Source organism: Spinacia oleracea, chromosome 5 (assembly GCF_020520425.1).
Source record: "Spinacia oleracea cultivar Varoflay chromosome 5, BTI_SOV_V1, whole genome shotgun sequence".
Taxonomy (NCBI): Eukaryota; Viridiplantae; Streptophyta; class Magnoliopsida; order Caryophyllales; family Amaranthaceae; genus Spinacia; species Spinacia oleracea.
In genome coordinates, this window is record NC_079491.1 from 34,457,736 (window position 1) to 34,475,531 (window position 17,796).

At 36.6% G+C, this 17,796-nt stretch overlaps 1 protein-coding gene across 7 annotated transcripts; it reads left to right on the plus strand.

Annotated features, from left to right (window-relative positions):
* Positions 1-6,442: 6,442 nt before the first annotated feature.
* Positions 6,443-14,372, plus strand: LOC110802135 (TSL-kinase interacting protein 1). 7 transcript variants are annotated; one of them, XM_056828127.1, is made up of 15 exons: positions 6,453-6,606; positions 7,216-7,263; positions 7,460-7,666; positions 7,750-7,832; positions 7,910-7,957; positions 8,045-8,151; positions 10,336-10,420; positions 10,512-10,791; positions 11,148-11,255; positions 11,357-11,526; positions 11,616-11,854; positions 11,940-12,297; positions 12,901-13,314; positions 13,470-13,595; positions 13,765-14,372. In XM_056828127.1, exons 3-15 carry the CDS (start codon positions 7,540-7,542, stop codon positions 14,017-14,019), a joined length of 2,400 nt encoding a protein of 799 aa, XP_056684105.1. In that variant the 5' UTR covers positions 6,453-6,606; positions 7,216-7,263; positions 7,460-7,539; the 3' UTR covers positions 14,020-14,372. The 7 variants fall into 7 exon arrangements, with proteins under 7 accessions (XP_021863256.1, XP_021863254.1, XP_056684106.1 ...); XM_056828129.1 differs by lacking the exon at positions 7,216-7,263 and adding an exon at positions 6,741-6,803 and having other exon boundaries at positions 6,455-6,606; XM_056828130.1 differs by having other exon boundaries at positions 6,455-6,606; positions 11,375-11,526.
* The last annotated feature ends 3,424 nt before the right edge of the window (positions 14,373-17,796 follow it).

Genomic DNA, 17,796 nt, shown 5'->3' on the forward strand with positions numbered 1-17,796 from the left:
TGTGAGGGGCATTTGGTGAATTTCTGAAAGTCGAGGGGCATTTGGTGAATTACGCCAAAATTCGGGGGTATTTCATGAAAAATCCGATTTTTATTTCAATCCCGATATATTCTAATTATCGTATTACGTCTACCTTTTATTGAGATGTGATACACATTATTTGAGCCTAATTTATTTTCATACATGAGTTTGCTCTTTTAAGCCAATTTTTATTCTCCAAAATCTGATTATTCATTTTATTCTCTCAAATTACGTTTTATGCCCTTGGTCAATCAAATGACCAAAATTCAATTCTTTTTCTCCTTTATACGTGTAATGTGTAAATGGAGAGCCTTGGTCTCCCATCTTTTTTACTTCTCTCCTTCCCTTGATTCAGTCCAAGTACATGAACTTTGCAAAACCCATTTTTATTCCTCCTCCATACGTGTAAGATGAAGCAATTTTTAGAGTGACAAATGTTCAAGTCTTCCTTCTCTTTTCATGACTCATCTATGTCAAAAACTCTTTAAATATTACCCAAATTTTCAGCTATCTCAAATCAGAAAAACCTACTTCAAAATTTGAGCAAGAAATTAAAAACACCATTGTTAAGCTCGAAGCTTTTTCCCTTCAATTCTACCGCGGAGGCACCTCTGTGGGACATCACGGAGCCACCGTATTCCGGCGAATTCTTCCTTTTCCGCCCAACACCAAACCCGGCGCCACCGTGTTGCCGTCGTCGAGTCTCGCACAGCGACCCTGCTGGTTGCTGCTGCGTCTGATTTGTTGGAATGTTGCTATTTTGTTGCTCTTTTTCCAAGTGATATAAAAGTCAGACCCTTTATTAAAAGGTAATTAAGCCCATTTTTCTTTATTCCTATTTCAATTGATTAGCCCAAAAGTACTTCTTTTTTATTGCCAACCATTCGTGGGTATGTCAAAGAGTAAGTGGGCCTTAAGCTTTGTTTAAACTACCCGAATGAAAGTGATGATATTAAAGATGATTATATTTGATATTTTCTTAACCAAAGTTAATGATATTAAATATGGTTTCTATTTTGTGCTTCATATTGTTTATATGTTGGAGACTTGGAGCAATGAAATTAAGGAAATAAGTGAAAATGATTAGAGTTTCGTATGGTGATTAATGGAGAACATTTCGGAGATTAAGGATTAAGCCGATCGGATTATTTATTGAGGTAACTATTATGTCCAGCATTTAAGCTTTATATGCCCGTATGTGTGTAATATGTGTTTATGTGACTATTATGTGAATTATGTGCTAATGGCATGATGTATGATTTAAAGTTTATAAGTACGATTATGATAATATGTTACTCTGTATTATTTTATGATATTAAAGACTTTGTTCGGGAATAATTATGATATTTATAATGTTATTTTAAAGAAATACGATGTTGCTTTTGTCGGCCTGGAAAAGTGGACTGAACTAGTAAATGGGCAAGTAACAGGTAGAGGCCATGTTAAAGTTAAAGTTAAAGTTAAATGGGAAACAGTTCCCCCCGATTGATGTAAGAAAAAGTCCCGCCAAAGCCTGTACTTGCCAATGAGCTGTAAAGGAAATGATTCTTTGCCGACACATGTTTTCCAGATAACGAGATTAAGTTAGTTATTTCCGAACAATAAATGCTAATGATTGATATGTGCCAAATGATTTTCAAAACAAAACCGTTTTGACGGGCTGGAGTAATATTACTGAGTTTTCCACTCATTTTTTGATTTTTCTGTGTTTTTCCTGTTTTCTATTTTATGATGATGTACAGGTTCGGTTAAAGAGCTAGAGTTTCTCAAGAGGAAAGTTATTACTGGAGTTGGTAATTTATTATGGAGATATCGAGATGAGAAATTATTTATTATGGAAATCATGTTATTGAGGTTGTTATAAGAATATTGATTTATATTTGTTTTTGGGAATATTGTATTATTTATGGAATGTTATTAAGGATTGTTTTATTTGTGGGCCCATACCCACAGGTCCCAGGAGTAATTAAGCCTAATTCCGCTGCTAATGATCAATTAAGTGCGCTAATTAAGGAGCCGAAAAGTCGGGGCGTTACAGTAGCGCATTCGTGGATTTCATAGGGACTGAACAATCAGAGGAAGAGGGAGTCATAAATCCAAGAACATCTGATGAAACCGCAGAAGAAGGACCAGGGGTTAGAGGATCACTCGCCAAAACAGGAGAGACTGTAGTGGAAGGCGGAAGGAACCCATAGCCTCGGGTGCCAAAATCCGGAGCTGAACCAAAGTCCGGTGCAAAACCCACCGGCGACGGAACGCCAAACTGCTGTGTAGTGGCAGTAGGGATTGCGGCCGGCCTGATTCCCTGCATAAACCCTAAACCCCTACCTCCGAGAGCAGGGTCACCAGCCACACAGGCCACACTATCACCACTTGTACCTCCACTTTGAGTCTCATTAAGCCCACTATCTTGATCCCTCACCCCTATTAATCTTGACAAATCAAGTTTGATACTTCTTAAAACCTCTCCTTGCTTCTGCATTTTCTCCTCGATTCTCTCAAATCGGGTTGTTAAACCATTCAAAACCTATACAATTATTTCCAAGCCGAATTAGAAAATCTACTTCGGGATGGATGCCAAAAAATTATAAACTTATAAACTAATTAAACCAAAATAAATTACACAAAATACAAATAACCTCTTTTGCGATGTAGGAACCCTGCATATCTCTTGACAATCGAGGATGGTGTCTCTCGCCGTTAGGAATGGCAATGGATCGGATTCGGGTCGGATGTAGTAAGATCCGAATCCGATCCATTTACTAATCGGACCCCAGATTTGGCTCCGAATCCGAGTCCGACTCCGAAACTCCTAAATCCGAGTCCGATCCGACTACTCTTGTAGGAGGTCCGAATACGACCCGATCCAACGGACCTCCGACAAGATCCGAAAGCATCCTAGTAAACCTCCAACAATCTCAAATACTACTAAAAAGAAATGAAAAGTATCATAGTTACTTTGTTTTCATTAATTATTTCTACAGGCTGCTTGTAAATCGGATAAATATTAATGCAATGTCTAATATGCTTATATGTTTACATCCCTTTAAACTAGAATTCGTAATAAAATTGAGACAAAACATAATCACCATGCCTACAAATTATTCGTAATAAATGGAGTGTTGAGTAATCATCTAGTTGTATCTTTCAATTGAAGAGAAGATCTAGTTGTTTTCCTTGAATAACTTGAAGAAGAAAAAAGATCTACATGTTTTCCTTAATAACTTGAAGAAAAATAGATCTTACATGTTTTTCATACGAAATACTGCTATCAGTCATATATATTTCCAGAGTACTTCATGTTTGGGTAGAATTGCATTAGTAGAGGAGAGAGGGAGGAGCTGTAAACTTGTAATACAGTAGAAAGAAATAGGAGATAGAAAGTAGAGGAGAGAGAAAGAGGAGGAATGAAGAAGAGATGTTCCGTATGTACAATGTAGGCGGCGTGAATGAGTAAACAAAATAGGGTTAGGTACTTTGTATCACAGACATATGCACGGCCCATTTATAAAATAGCAGTTTTCTAATGGTGGATTCGGACTCGGGTAAAACCCGATGGATCCAAACCAGGATCCATATCCGATCCGACTCCTATTCGGATTCGGGTTTATTTTATCGGACTCGGATTCGGATTTTTTTAATTCGGATTTGGATCGGACTTTTTTCTTCGGATCGGATCGGACTCGGATCGGACTCGGATTGAATTGCCATCCCTACTCGCCGTAAGAAACATCAAGAGACTTGTGGAACATCAAAATCAAACATCAGTCCACATATTAATGAATCATTATACTACTGACTCACTACACATACAACATGAAGTTTTGGTATTCCATCTCACCTGAGTTCTTCCATAGTCACCTCCAGCTTTCTTGTCTGCCTCTACCAGGGCATCGACATCAAATTGGGACCACACAGCCACCCTCGGCATAAAACACCATTGCCTAGGCATCACATTCAGGTGGTCCAGATAGAATACCTACAACAGTAACCAACTTACTTCAGAATCAAATAAGCTTCGTAAAATTATAACTATAAATATTATAAGAATACCAACTGTCAAAAACAGGCTGCAGCCCCCCAAACCGGACACAACTCCATGCTGATCAAACTGATGCGCAAACATTTTGGACCATATCTTTAGCCACTCTAAACAGAACGTAGACCAATCATATGAATTTGACTCCGGTGCTACCGATGCGGCAGGTAACAACCTCCATGCCAAGGTAAACCCGTCTGTGCTGGGGCACAACAGCAACTCCAGTATAACAATCATAAATGCTATTCTAAATTCAAACTCCTCCTCTTTTGTTACAATTGGGATAAGAGTACCCACCGGCTTACCTTGTCCATCCCTCATCCCAACTGCAAATTCCCAAGCTTTCTGAACAGAAACTCCACCACTATCCCCATACATCTAAACAATATGGTCTGCTATCTCCCTATGGCGCGTATCTAGGTTGCCATTAAGAGACGGTACAGGTTGAGTACCCATTGGCAGCCCCAAAACGCAGTTCAATTGGATGGGATCTAGGTTGAATTCCATATCGCCCCCACCATAGAATACCCCTTCAGCACTATCTACCCTGGTCACTAATCAGTACGCAAATTCCGGGGATAGTTTACGCAGTTTCAGGTTCAGAAGGGTTCCAAACCCCATTTTTTAACTACTTCCCTTGGACTATCATCCAACAGTGACAACAACTTTGAAAACACATTAAGCCTAACATTCTCAAGCAATGGCTGCATAAATTGGGATAAGTTTCAAGTTAACTGGCCATAGAAAACAAACAACTATTAAAAATTTTACATCAAGATAAAACTATGCATTACTCCGCATTTCCTCAGCCTGGTCGACACAACAGTCTCCGATTTCTTCACCTGAGCACCTACACTCAACTAAGATGCATACAACAATGGCACTCAATCAAAACCATGTAACAACACTCAATAAACATATATTCTAAGTAATGTACATTCAATCATAAACTAGAATCATAAACTAGATATCCATGATAAAATAGGAATAAACAATTCATCAACTCTTCGGTCTAATAGTAGTGGTTACGTTATGAATACTAACGACGTCATCGTCATCGTTGCTCTCTGTACGTTGCTCCTCCTCTCCACTACTCTCCGCATCATAGACTTTTCTCTTCTTTCCACTGGAAGAACCTTCTAGTGGCTTTAGCCCGCTTGCAGTTGTTCTCTACACCCACAACACAACAACTTTACTATTTTATAAATATTAAAAATAGAATTGGATTTTCATTTTTAGCATTCTTGTATTAATTACCGTTCGTGTTCCGGCCCTTGTAGACATGCCCTTTCCCTTAACAACGTCTTCCTCTGGTTTTTTTTTCCTTTGGAAGTGGAGCATTACGTTTACCCATTTTCCTACAAAATTATAAAACTTATAGACTACAATTACTATGTAAACTTAACACAAAAAATTCACAACATTCAAATACTACACACTACAATTACTTTCATTTTAAAATGCACACATATAAACATCCACACACATCCCAGGAATTACACCCATTTTGGTACAAATCTACCAATCCAAACTTCATTTTCGATACCAAACTGCACTACAATTTAATACCATTTTAGGATCAATAAAAAAATTTGTTCCTTTTTGAAACTAAATCAATTTTTTGAGTACAATTCTCCAGATCAACACTATTTCTTACATAATTAGACCACATCAAATATACATATTTCTTCAAAACCCCACCCAGTTACAAAATAACTAATATTAATACTCCTAATTCCACCATAAGCCAACTAATTTATGAATTTATCCAGCATGAACCAATATTAATAAACCACATACCCTAACTGGAAAAACAAGTTCAACCATAAACCCTTTTCCTGGGAAATTCTTAACATTAAAGGATTTAAGTATAACAGTGAAGATTACAAATATAAAGGCTCCATAAATCCTAAATTCATAAACTCTTTTAATTTTCGTTTTGGGTTTTACCTCTTATGACAAAGAATTCTTCCTCAGCGTAGTCAATCGCGCAATTGCTTTCACGAATTCACGACGATATCAACCGAAAACCTAGCTCGTCTTGAAAATGGAGGTGAGTTTTTTTTTTTTTTTTTTACAAGAGGGAAGTTTTCGCGAAGATGGAGCGAAAGGAAATCTGGAATATTTTGAAGGAGGAGAGAGATATTTCAATGTGAGTATTAAATATGCATCTGTTTTAAATTCAAATTTTTTGAAATGTTGAAAATTTGGCCAGCAAAGCATAACGGACTCCATTACAATCTTGTGAGCCTCTTCCATTTTACATGTGAAAAAATCAAATAATTCCCACATGTGTCTAAATTGGACACAAACCATTATGTGGTGAGAAATCCTCAAATCGGATGTACTTTATAATTTGTGCATTTAGGTAACTATTGAAGTTTTCTAAACATTCTCATGAATTAAACCGAACAAGAAGAACTCAAAAGAAAAAAAGGAACAGAAAAAGTAAAAAATAAAATAAAATTGCAGAACTTCCGATTGTTCGACGCCTCTGCTGCCATCATCTACAAAAAGTTGCTACATCCACCGCCGATTCAGTGGTGGTACATTTCTCTCTCCTTCTCTCTCTAACTTTTTAGGGTTAATTTGTTCTTGAAATTCAGCCGTAGTTTGATTGATTTTTTTCCTTAGCAAACGATTAATTTAATTCTATCTTTCAATTTTGTAATTGTTGCAGAAATTCGGCAATTAGGTTAATTTTTGAGAAAATTCATTTACGAATGTTCAAATTTTGTCATAGGTGATTTTTTTGCCATGATTTTTATGCTCCTGCTCAATTTTCCGGTGCATCAGTTTGGGTTTGTTTATTTTTTGTGTGTGTTCCCTTATTTTAGTCGATTTCTGATGAACTGAATCTCTTTGTTTTTTTGTTTGTAAATTTGTTTTTTTGGTGATATAAGCGAACCTGATTCTTCCTTACACGGGATAGGTTGAGATTTCAATTGATAACTTGTTTTAAGTAATTGGTAAATATTAGTGCATTGTGTTTTTGTAGTTACGACTTCTGACGAGGGTTTTTCTATTTGTTGAAATCTTTGATATAAATCGCAACGCCAAGATTTGATGCTAAATGAGATCATGTACCTAAAACTATTATCTTTTGTTTCTATTTCTGCATAAATTCAAAATTTGAGAGTAACTGTTCTCATCAGTTTTGCGGTTGAGGTTTCTGGATAGCTACAAGAAACGATTTTGAACGAGTGAGTTGTTATTTTTGCTACAGAGGCATAGAGCTCACCTGCTTGGGTTTGTTGATAACATGGGTTTAGTTCTTCTATTTTGGTACTTCTTAATTTTGAGAGTGTATGATTTTGCTTGATGTTTCACATATTTTTATCTCTGTCTCCATAACTATATTGTTGTCATAAGTATAACTGTGCTTGTATTGATGACTAGAGATTCGGAGGTTATATTGTCTGCAATTGAACTTAGAGGTTACATCATGATGGTGTAGAGATCTTGGTGATGTTGTAAGCATGCAGTCAACTGAAAACGCTCCTTTACAATGTCTTGAACACCTTAGTCCTGGTACCGATATTGAACACAACAAAGAACCACCTATATTACCATCCTTATCTGACAATGTTGTTGCTCCACAGCCTGGTAAGCTGTAGTTTTTATAAAGTTTTCTGTTGGGAGAACCAGCATCACTTCGGTTGACATGATTAAGTGGGAACGTATTGCAGAGAAACGACCAACCCGGCAGTGGGCTGCATGGACACGGGAAGAGGAGGAAAGTTTCTTCACTGCATTGCGGCAAGTTGGCAAGGCAAGTTTTATCCGTAGATGGTTTTGTTTGGTAAATTATATTGTTCTAATAGACATTTTATTATTTTACAAGTGCAGAATTTTGAAAAGATCACCTGTCGGGTGCAAAGTAAAAACAAGGACCAGGTACCCTGGATGTGTGCATGCTTTTGTTTCTACATCAATGCTGTTCATTTGTTTGACGAATTCCAACTGTTTATTATTACAAACCAGGTCAGACATTATTACTATCGACTTGTGAGGCGCATGAACAAGTTATTGGGTCCTGGCTTTCTGGATGCCAAGAACTCCAAAGATACTAATGCTGCTATGCTGCGCTGGTAATATGTTTTCTAACATTCCCGTGCTTAACAATGTCCTCAGCTTTTTTCATTTGCTAAATCTCTTTCTTTATTGGCATCTGAAATGGTTACATTGCCTTTGTCATAGCAGTTATCCGTCTATGCAACATAGGATTAACTGTTATGAGCTTTGTTGCCCCATCAGATGCAGGATATCACTATATCAGTATAAGTTAAACCGAATTTCCAACTTCTGAACAGCCTGTTGACTTCCTTAATGAAACAATGAGCATGCACATTACTATTAATGGATTAGTGAAGAAAGCTGAGGGCTTCAGGTTGAGGCACTTAAACAAAATGGATTTTGAACAACTTTTTGATATGTACCTCATGAAGTGTGCAAAGTTAGATCTTACGGGGTGTCACCTAACAAATTTCCCCGAACCAAAAGTTTGTTTCACATTGGAAGCGTCACGGAAAATAGGAGTACCACTACCATGAAAAAACTAGACTTATGTGAATTTATCAGCCATATCAGACCTAACGGAACTTACCTAAACTTATTATCCTCAGAATGTACTTATTTAAGCTTCATTTAAATGGGTGAAAATATGGTTTTGGTATATAGCTGAATGGGGACTAGCATATGAAAGATATTAGGAAAGAGAGTAGGGTCCATCTTGTGAGTTGAGATCTGGTTGTAGAATTAAGCAGGAAAGGGAGTTGAGATCCCATAGGTCTGTGTTTAAAGATCTCTCTGTAGCTGGTAAGTGGCTTTGTTGTTTGTTGCCACACCCGGCCATCATGCCATGTGTACTAAATGCCTCCTAGGTCTGTATGATAATGGCTGATTGTGGATTATGATGTCAAAACATGCGGAAGGCATACAGAAAGGTTCTCGCCTGCAATTACATATTTTCTAGGCATTCTAGCACATGTCTAGGTTTTTAGTTTTGGAGTGGCCTATGTTGTGTCCAAGTGTCAACACAGCCTTTTTATGAAAATATAGTCTACGTTTGGCCAAATAAGTAGTATCCGACACAGGTACTTGAGGTGAAATTAAGAATCGGAATAACAGAGGCAGTGACAGTAGGATCATTCCTACTTTCTTCATTTTGTCCTTCACTCAGTTTCATGGAAATTGAGAAAGTGAGTCCTTCCATAAGCTTATGAAGCAAAGGGATCTATCAAAAAAGTGGATTGGGGATAGAAGAAATGGAATTTCGTTTAAGTGATTGTGTCATATCATATGCTGACAACAAGCAGGATTGAATTCTTGAATTCTGGTCTCATTCTATTTTTGTTTTATGTTTAGTAAACTTTTAACATATGATGTGTTTAGTAAATATTAGCACATAATATTTATGTTGTAAAATAATGTCAAGTTTCAAGTTAGTAGTTTGTGCCAAGATTTCTTGCGATAAAATTGAATGCATGGTAGTAGTTTGTACCTATGATTGCCTGCCTAGATAAATTTGTGAATAACTATTACTAGAAAAGAGTATATTTTATGTAGGTGCAAAACAGAATTTTGCAATAGATCTTCTACCAAACATGATGATAAGGATGCTGGAAAATAGTACCTATAAGCAATGAGAGAAGGTGCCGTAAGTGAGCATGTTTCTACAAACTGTGGAAGATGGCCAAGTGTTAGTTTGTCAATTCCTAAAAAGCGGTCTTACTGAAATATGTACTACTAAGTGTTGTGTACTGTAATAGAAGTGAACTTTAAGGAAGTTTTTTTTGTTTAGGTTTGTTTTACTTGGAGAAAATTCCAAGGGCAGTGGATAATTGTTAAGGAGCAGTTGCTTTCTGTTTAACTATTCAAAGAGAGGTTGTTGGTGCAGTCTTTCTTTGCCATTCCTCCATTATTTTAATATTAACGCATTATAAAGATAAGTGACAATGCCAACATTTTGAACAACAGTAAATATTGTGTAGTCACCTAAGATTGGCAAATTAGCAATTTAAAAAATTCTTACTTCGGGAATTGGCTTTTAGGTTGTCCTTTTGAACATAACCTGGAACTTTTTGATCTCTCATTAAATAGTTCATTAAGGCTTTCTGCTTTTGCAGATGCAGTTGTAGTTGTTACGTGTGCCGGCATGTGTCTCTTCTAATAGCCTATGTTTTTGTAGACTTATTAACCAACTGTTTTTCTTTACTGTCTCCTCATCAGCATCTCTGGAATTTTCTTATCATACAACTTTTCAATTGTATCAGGTGGTCTTTACTTGTAAAATACAGTTGCAAGGCCTCAAAGCTTCACCTAAAGCCGCGTAGGTACAAAATTTTTGTAGATACACTGGTGAGTCTAAAATATGAATTATCTTACATTGTGAATAGAACTATGAAGTTGGGAGAAAAATTCAATACAGGGAGTTCCCTTCTGCTTGCAGGAGCACCAACTTATGAAAGATAGAAAGAAGAATGTAAAGAAGCAAGCACTTCAAGGGGATATTTATTCCTCTCCTTCACCTCCTGCTACAAACCAGAACAAGTTGTCTGCCAATGATGCACGCGCTATAAAAACTGTATTAGTTGACTGTCAGAATACTCAGAAAGCCGGACCAGGAAGAGGGTCTTCAACACGACGTAGCTTAAACATTGGTGTTATTCACAGTAGCAATAAAGGAGAGTCCTCTAATACAAAGCCAACAAGGCAACGACGAAAATCTGGTACAAATCCTTCATTTTTATCGCCATGAGTTACGACCTATGAGTCTTGAGTTCTTGATTTTGTTGGACTGACTGTGGGTAAATTGATCTAGAGCGTATAGCAAATCAATAATGTTCTAATCACGAGATTGTCTAGTTGGATAAGTTTTAATCATGAGCTTGTCTACGGTTGGGGCTTTTGCATTTCTCTACGTGGGAACTCTTATATTTATATTTTTGGTTGCTTTCCTTTTTTTCAATAAATTTATCCGGCGTGTAAGTCAGCATCGAGAAAGAGCTCCAGAGTCCTGCCTTGTTTTACAGACTTAGTAATTGTTACTGTCATATTTGGTCTGATAGAGGTGCTGTTTCTGCAGCTGCAATCAAAAGATGGGAGAAGGCTGCCATAGCTGGCGTCTCCTTGGTAGCTGATGCTGCTGAGCACCTTGAGCGCACTGCTGGTGAAAATCACAATGCCCACCAAGGTGGATTGATTGTGCTATCTGTTCAATCAGTTGTTTGGCATTGATGTCCTTTCAAATAAGTTGAATGATTTTCGATCTCGTCATTACTCAAACTTGTATAGGTTCATTGAACTGTGCAGAGCAAACTCATTCAGGCCCTTCAGTGCCAGAACAAGCAAACTCATCAAATATTTCCAAAAGCATGGCCATTGAGGACAATGTACAAGCTACCATGAAACTTAAACTACAGTTGTTCCCAATTGATGAAACTACCAGAAAAGCACTAGAAAAGGTGAGATAATGCAACTTATCTAATTGTCACGTTGAGTAAAAGCAGCTAAATAAAATGTCAATGTCGAGCTCTCATGGATGGCTATGCAGGACAAGCATAATCCTTATTTGGAGCTGACATTAAGTACACGAAAGAAGATATCATCCATTCTAGAACATCTTGATCGTAAGTGGGGTACTTCCAACGTTGCATCTGGGGAACTCATGCTTTTTCCAGTCCACTGTCAGAGAGAAAATCTGGTGGGATATCAGAGATGGACTCGAGATTCAGTTGTAACTGCTGCTGATGTCTATGGCGTGATTGGTAGCCCTGCAGTGTTCCGATTGAGGTTCTGTCCACTTCCAATATTTCTTCGTGTTAGTTGTTACTTAGCAGCACTAATTATTCATCGAATTTTTCTTTTCTTAATGAAGATATGGCTGGATATCTAGCATTGAGCTTCAGTCAGGCAGCTCACAAACTATTTCAGTACCTTCGATCGATATTGATGTGCAAGAAAATAGTAGACGGGAAGCACTTAGGGAACAGTTACTTCTACCAACAGGAGAGACGAACATGCTGGATAAAGTTGCTGATCACTTTCTGGGCAATCATCAAATCTCAGAAAAACAAAACAGCTCTATTAAAGAGCTAGCAGCTGCTACTTCTGGTGTTGTGAACAAGAATAATGTTGTTGATTTTTCCAACGATGTCTTTGAGACGCACAACACAGGACCAAGTGTAGTGTCAAAGAGAAATGAAGCCTGTGATGGAAAAAGTTCGAAAAAAAATGTAGGTTTTGCTGTTCCTTTTTCTGGTTGTGGGTATCATAATAGCTTATCATGTGTATGTTCATGTAACTTTTTAATTCTTTTTTCCTCTTAATTTTTCTTACAAAATTTCCTTTTCTTCTTCAAGACATGACGCAGTTATCTCTTCCTTCTACTCCTAATTTTAATTGCCACATTGTCTTGGCAAATAAATATATGACCATGACCATATGACCTCTAGCAGGACAAAAATTAGTCTGGGCTGACACATCATGCTTGTTTATTTATTTTTCATTTTGAAGTTTATCGAGAATGCTAGAACATCACATGACGAGTTAATGCTTGCCCATGCTATTATGCGGAATTGGGGAAACTCTCTCGAGTTGGAATTTTTTCAACAAATATGAGTGTTTAAAGGAGATTTTGTTGGCTACATCAATAAGCTATCTGGTGTTAGGCATGGGCGCATGGCTTGATTGTGAGAAAAATATGGACAATTATTTCATACATTGTAAAGTTGTGCTGCCTATGGTTTTCAAGAACCATTATATGGAACATCTGCTAACGGACATTTTTCATTGTTGTTTTAAGCTTCTCAAGTTCTGCTCCCTGTGCTTTTCTGTAGGTTGATCAGAGAGTAAGAAAGACTCCAAGTTTGACAACTAGAGAGTGGGCTGATAGCCTTACAAATGCCACCGATTGTGACCTAATTACTGAAGATATAGATGCTATGGGTGCAAACGGTGTTGAAAGTCCTATTTTTAGAAGTTCTCGGTGTGCTGAGGCGATTCCATTTACATGTGACTCATTTGATGCAGCAATCGCTGCCCATATATATAGTCAAACCAAGCTTGGCTTCTCTGGACCTTCTTCACATTCATCATCAATTTGGGATGCTGAAGAAACTCGTGATGCATTTTTATTTCAGAATAGGGCTGTCATTAGCAACCAGGTTCCAAGTTCTACTACAACTGCTGCTTCAAATGCTGGTACAGGCTTTTTTAGAACTAGTTCAGCAAGGACCGGCACCAAAGCTCAGGTTTTCCCTAATTGCAAAATTTGTTAACCTGATATTTTTTAATTTTTTTTTGTAAAGGATACTTGTAAACATGTTATTCCTTCAATTGTAGTACGTCTTATTGAACTCTGTCCACAAACGTAGCCTGACTTCCACAATTTTTTTTATTCATGAAGGATTCACATGAGGAAGCCATGGCGGAGGAAAATATCCCGGAGGATCCAATGGATGAATGTCCATCTGAAACCCATAAAACTGGAAGTTCTGCTAAAGATTTCAGTTGTCTGACAGATATTTATTGGGTATGTTTTCATCTTTATCCATCGTTTTATTCAATAAATGGCTTGTCCCTTATTTCGCCCTTTTATTTCCTCTTTGGGAATGAAAATCGGCATCATCGTTCCATTATCATCATGTCAATGTGTGTTAGTAATCATTGCTTATCGTCACATAATTTTGTTTGATTTACAGCCTGACTCATTAGGACCTTTAGAGCTGGATGTACCTTCATGTAAATCCTATAGCGAAAATTTAATCTTCAGTGATAGCATGAGTGGCCTGAATCGTCTTCTAGCAAGCAGCCTTGATGCGTTCCAAAATTGCCCTTTTTATGGCTTGGATGAAAAACGACCTTCTTCGCCAGCTACTGTTAATCAAGGAGGTGCTTCCTTTGCTGGAAAATTTAGTAAAAGTGATAATGCTGGAGTTCAATCTCTTCAAGTATAGCTTTTGAAGATGAGGAATTACAATCTCGGTAGCTTTATTTTTTGGAAGTGATGATCGGTGAAGGCTTCATCAGTTCTCTGTCAAGTTTTTAACAATTTACCAAGTATTAATTTTTCACCTCTTTTTTTCTTTTTGGGGGAGGGGGCAAGGTGGTGCCAGCCTAAGGTATATTCCGTATATATGTCCTGCTTACTCATTTCTCTTCACTCTGTACAAAAGTGGCATGTGAAGGACTATACAGAGTTCTGATCCATCTTTTTTTGATGGTGTAAATGTATTTCAAATAGACTTTTGTGGTAATATTTCATGTAAAAATAAATGTTGTCCTAATCAATATATATTTGCTTCTGGAATACTTTATCTAAAGAGGGGGGAAACTCAGTTTATAGATTTCAAATTGTCAGTTGTTCATTGCTTCAGGTCCCCGTAATTTCTATAGTCAGTCTCTTGTGTGGCTGTGTCATATCGTCTATTGATGGTGTGATGTGTTCACACAAGGAAACTAATTGAGTGACCCAAATTGGTTGTTCTAATTGATAAATACAAAACATGGTATCACAAAAACAGATATTTCCATTGCCTCAAGGTGGTTATTTGACTTTGTTAGAGCGTTGTTGACTCGATGCTTCTAGCATAAGTCATAGTCGACTACTATAACACATGCTTAAGCCTAATCATTGAATGGCTTTATTAATGGAAAACAATTTTGACATATTTTCATGGAGGGAAAGTTACTTATAATTCAGATTTTGCAGTAACGAACTCAATGTCCGTGGAAAATATAGCTGCTTATGTACGACATCAAACATTTGCTTCCTAATTTGGACAGTTATATCTCGCGGCATATATATCGAGAAACTAATCGTGCTGTTGATTACATTGCATCTATTGATCATCATATTACAAGCCACCTCGATACTTATATAGACAATACATTTTCTTATTTTATTTCCTTAGATAAGTTAGGATATAGTCTTGAGAAAAGACTATCCTAACTTGTGTGTACTTTTCCTTTAAAAAAAATAAAAAATCATAGTCATTGATTTTATTAAACCAATCTTAAACATCCAAATTAGAAAGTAAATGTTTGTTTTTCTACTAAAGGTGTAAAAGAAGGTAAATGTCATAATTTCAATTTACCCCCTCCTATCTACTTTGTTTAAGTACCCATCCGTTTAACAAGTAAAAACAATATAAAAATGTGAAATTTCATCGGTTACAATTCATCCCTAACCTTCAACCACCATTCCTAATTAATCTTCAACCATCATTCCTAATTAATCTTCAACCACCATGACTATTCAACTTTCAACCAATACAAAAGGTCGTGCACGCATAAGATATACAATAAATTTATTGTATATAAGAATAATTTTTACCCAGTTTTTTATAACATTTAATATATTTTGGTTAACTTTTATATTATGAAAAGATCGAAAAAATTAACGGACAAACATTTTAACGGTGAAATGATTAATTTTATGCATTATTAGTGAATTAGAAGGAATAATTTTATTAAAATGAAAATTTTGATCACTAAAAATAGATAACTTTTTACATATATCGGAATAACTTTTAAGCATTTTGAATTAACTTTTTTTTTCATGGAAAACGGCTACCGCCATTAAGTTTCATTAGCAATCAAGCAAAAATCTGAAGCAAATACATCATCCACGATACTAGGACATCCTCCCACCTAGGTTGTCAAATCGGGTCATCGGACCGGTTTCAGATCGGTTATAAACGGTTCGGGTCACTTCAAAATTTATTAATGTCGGGTCAATATTTCTATTCGGGTCGATTCGGATCGGTTCGGATAACTTTGGTTCGGGTGAGGTTGTGTCATAAATTGTTTCAGAATGAACTCGCTTTCGGATCAGGTAACTTCAGTTCGGGTCGATCTCGGGTTTGGTTGGAAATGGTTAAGGTTTATAACAGTTTTTTATCGTTTTGATTTAATTTGGTTTGGATTGAGTTTGGTTCGGGTGTATGTCGGATTCGGTTATAATTTGATCTATTTACTTTGGCTATGGGTCATTTCCAGATCGGCTAACACTCGAATTCGGGTCAAGTATGAGTCGGTGAGTCCCGAGTTCGGTTCAAGTTTTGATAAGACGTACCTCGAATTTTGGTCAATTACAGATTATGTTTGCGGTTTTAATTTATATCGAGTTAAATTTGTAATCTTGTGTTCTATTAATCAAGTGGCTCTCGAGTTCTCTATAAAGTCAAATCACTCGATTATTCTATGACTTCATCCCAATTTTTTTTTTCCCAAACTTCTATTACTTTGTCTCCGGATTATTTAATATAAATAGAACAAATAATAAATCTTCATATATCGAGTTGGATTTACATAGTTAATAGTTCAATCCAGGACTTGAGTTAGATTAATGAAGAGTAATTTAGTAGGATTCGGGTTAAAGCAAGTTTTTTTTTACTCGACCAACTTTTGTTTATCTGGTTAACTCGAGTCGGGTTATTTTCCGAAATGGAATTTAATCGGGTCGGATTGGCAACAATTCAGTTGAATTCGGATTCGAATGGAATAGGTTCGGGTTAAATCGGTTATCGGTTTTTATCAGGTCAGGTTGATTGCAGTTGTTATCGAGTATTTCGGATTGCTATCGGATCAGTTGCGGGTTTAGTTCAGTTAAAAGTTATTGGATGCAAATCGGATTGCAGGTCTTCTCGGGTTGCTAGCGGTTCGGGTCCGGGTCTTCAATTCACGGGTTAAATCGGATTACGGGTCAACAACGGATCAATTTGGGCCGGTTTCAGTCTGACTATTTCTCGGATATATTCGGTTCGGACGTCGGTTGGTTTCGGTCTGTTTTCCTGGTCGGGTCACTTTTTGACAGCCCTACTCTTGTAGAAAATTCAAGAGGGGATAGGTGAGCCATAGCATGAGCCGCCACTTTTAAATAAGTTAACTTTGAAACTCCGGTGTATAATATTTATTGTACATCACTTTTGAATAAGTTACAAAAAGCTAGGTAAAAGTTATCTTGATGTACAATATATTTGTTATACACCCTATGCGTGCAAGATTTTTTTGAAAAATATTTGGTTACGTTAGAAAACTACAAAACAATGTAATGATAGTTTTTTCCAAAATAAAGTAATATTTCGTTTTTATCATTGATTCTTTTAGCATCATTTTCATTTGTTTATAAATAAAGAACATTTTCATTTTCATCTTATTATTCTTTGATTATTTTTAGCATCAAAAAATACGCTTCTGCCCCCTTTACTTAATCTAACGGATTTTCTGCGTGGCGCACCACATACACCATTAATTAATGGTATGACACGTTCACGCCAATAGTAGTGACTCCCTGCCAACAACAGAATTTAAAATTAAAAATAAAATGCGAAGGTAGAAGACACAATAATATGTCATATATAATGATATGCTGCATAACATGTCTAACCCAAGTATACCCTATCTTTACTAATAGAAAATTAAATACACCATTCATTACATCCACACCGTGTACCCGATTTGCTAAAAGACTTTGGTATAGCATCTTCTTTACGTTTGACACCTTCTTAAAACACGTAAACCTTCTCATGATCAATTTGTGTCTTTTCATTAGCCCTTGTCCTAGTCTTACCCTTCCTAACACTAAATCCAATTTTATATGCATAATTGTTGTACATCTAAAAAGCTTCTTTATCACTCTTTGTTACTTTACCATTAAGCTCAGAAGATTCTTCCTGCACAAATACAGATGAAGTCATTGTATCAAAAGCGAACAAAATTGTATGATACAT

Coding starts and splice junctions, on each gene's coding strand:
- LOC110802135 (XM_022007562.2), top strand. CDS start 7,540: ATGCAGTCAACTGAAAACGCTCCTTTACAATGTCTTGAACACCTTAGT. Junction 7,667..7,749: donor TGTTGTTGCTCCACAGCCTG/GTAAGCTGTAGT, acceptor AACGTATTGCAG/AGAAACGACCAACCCGGCAG. Junction 10,792..11,147: donor AAGGCAACGACGAAAATCTG/GTACAAATCCTT, acceptor CTGTTTCTGCAG/CTGCAATCAAAAGATGGGAG.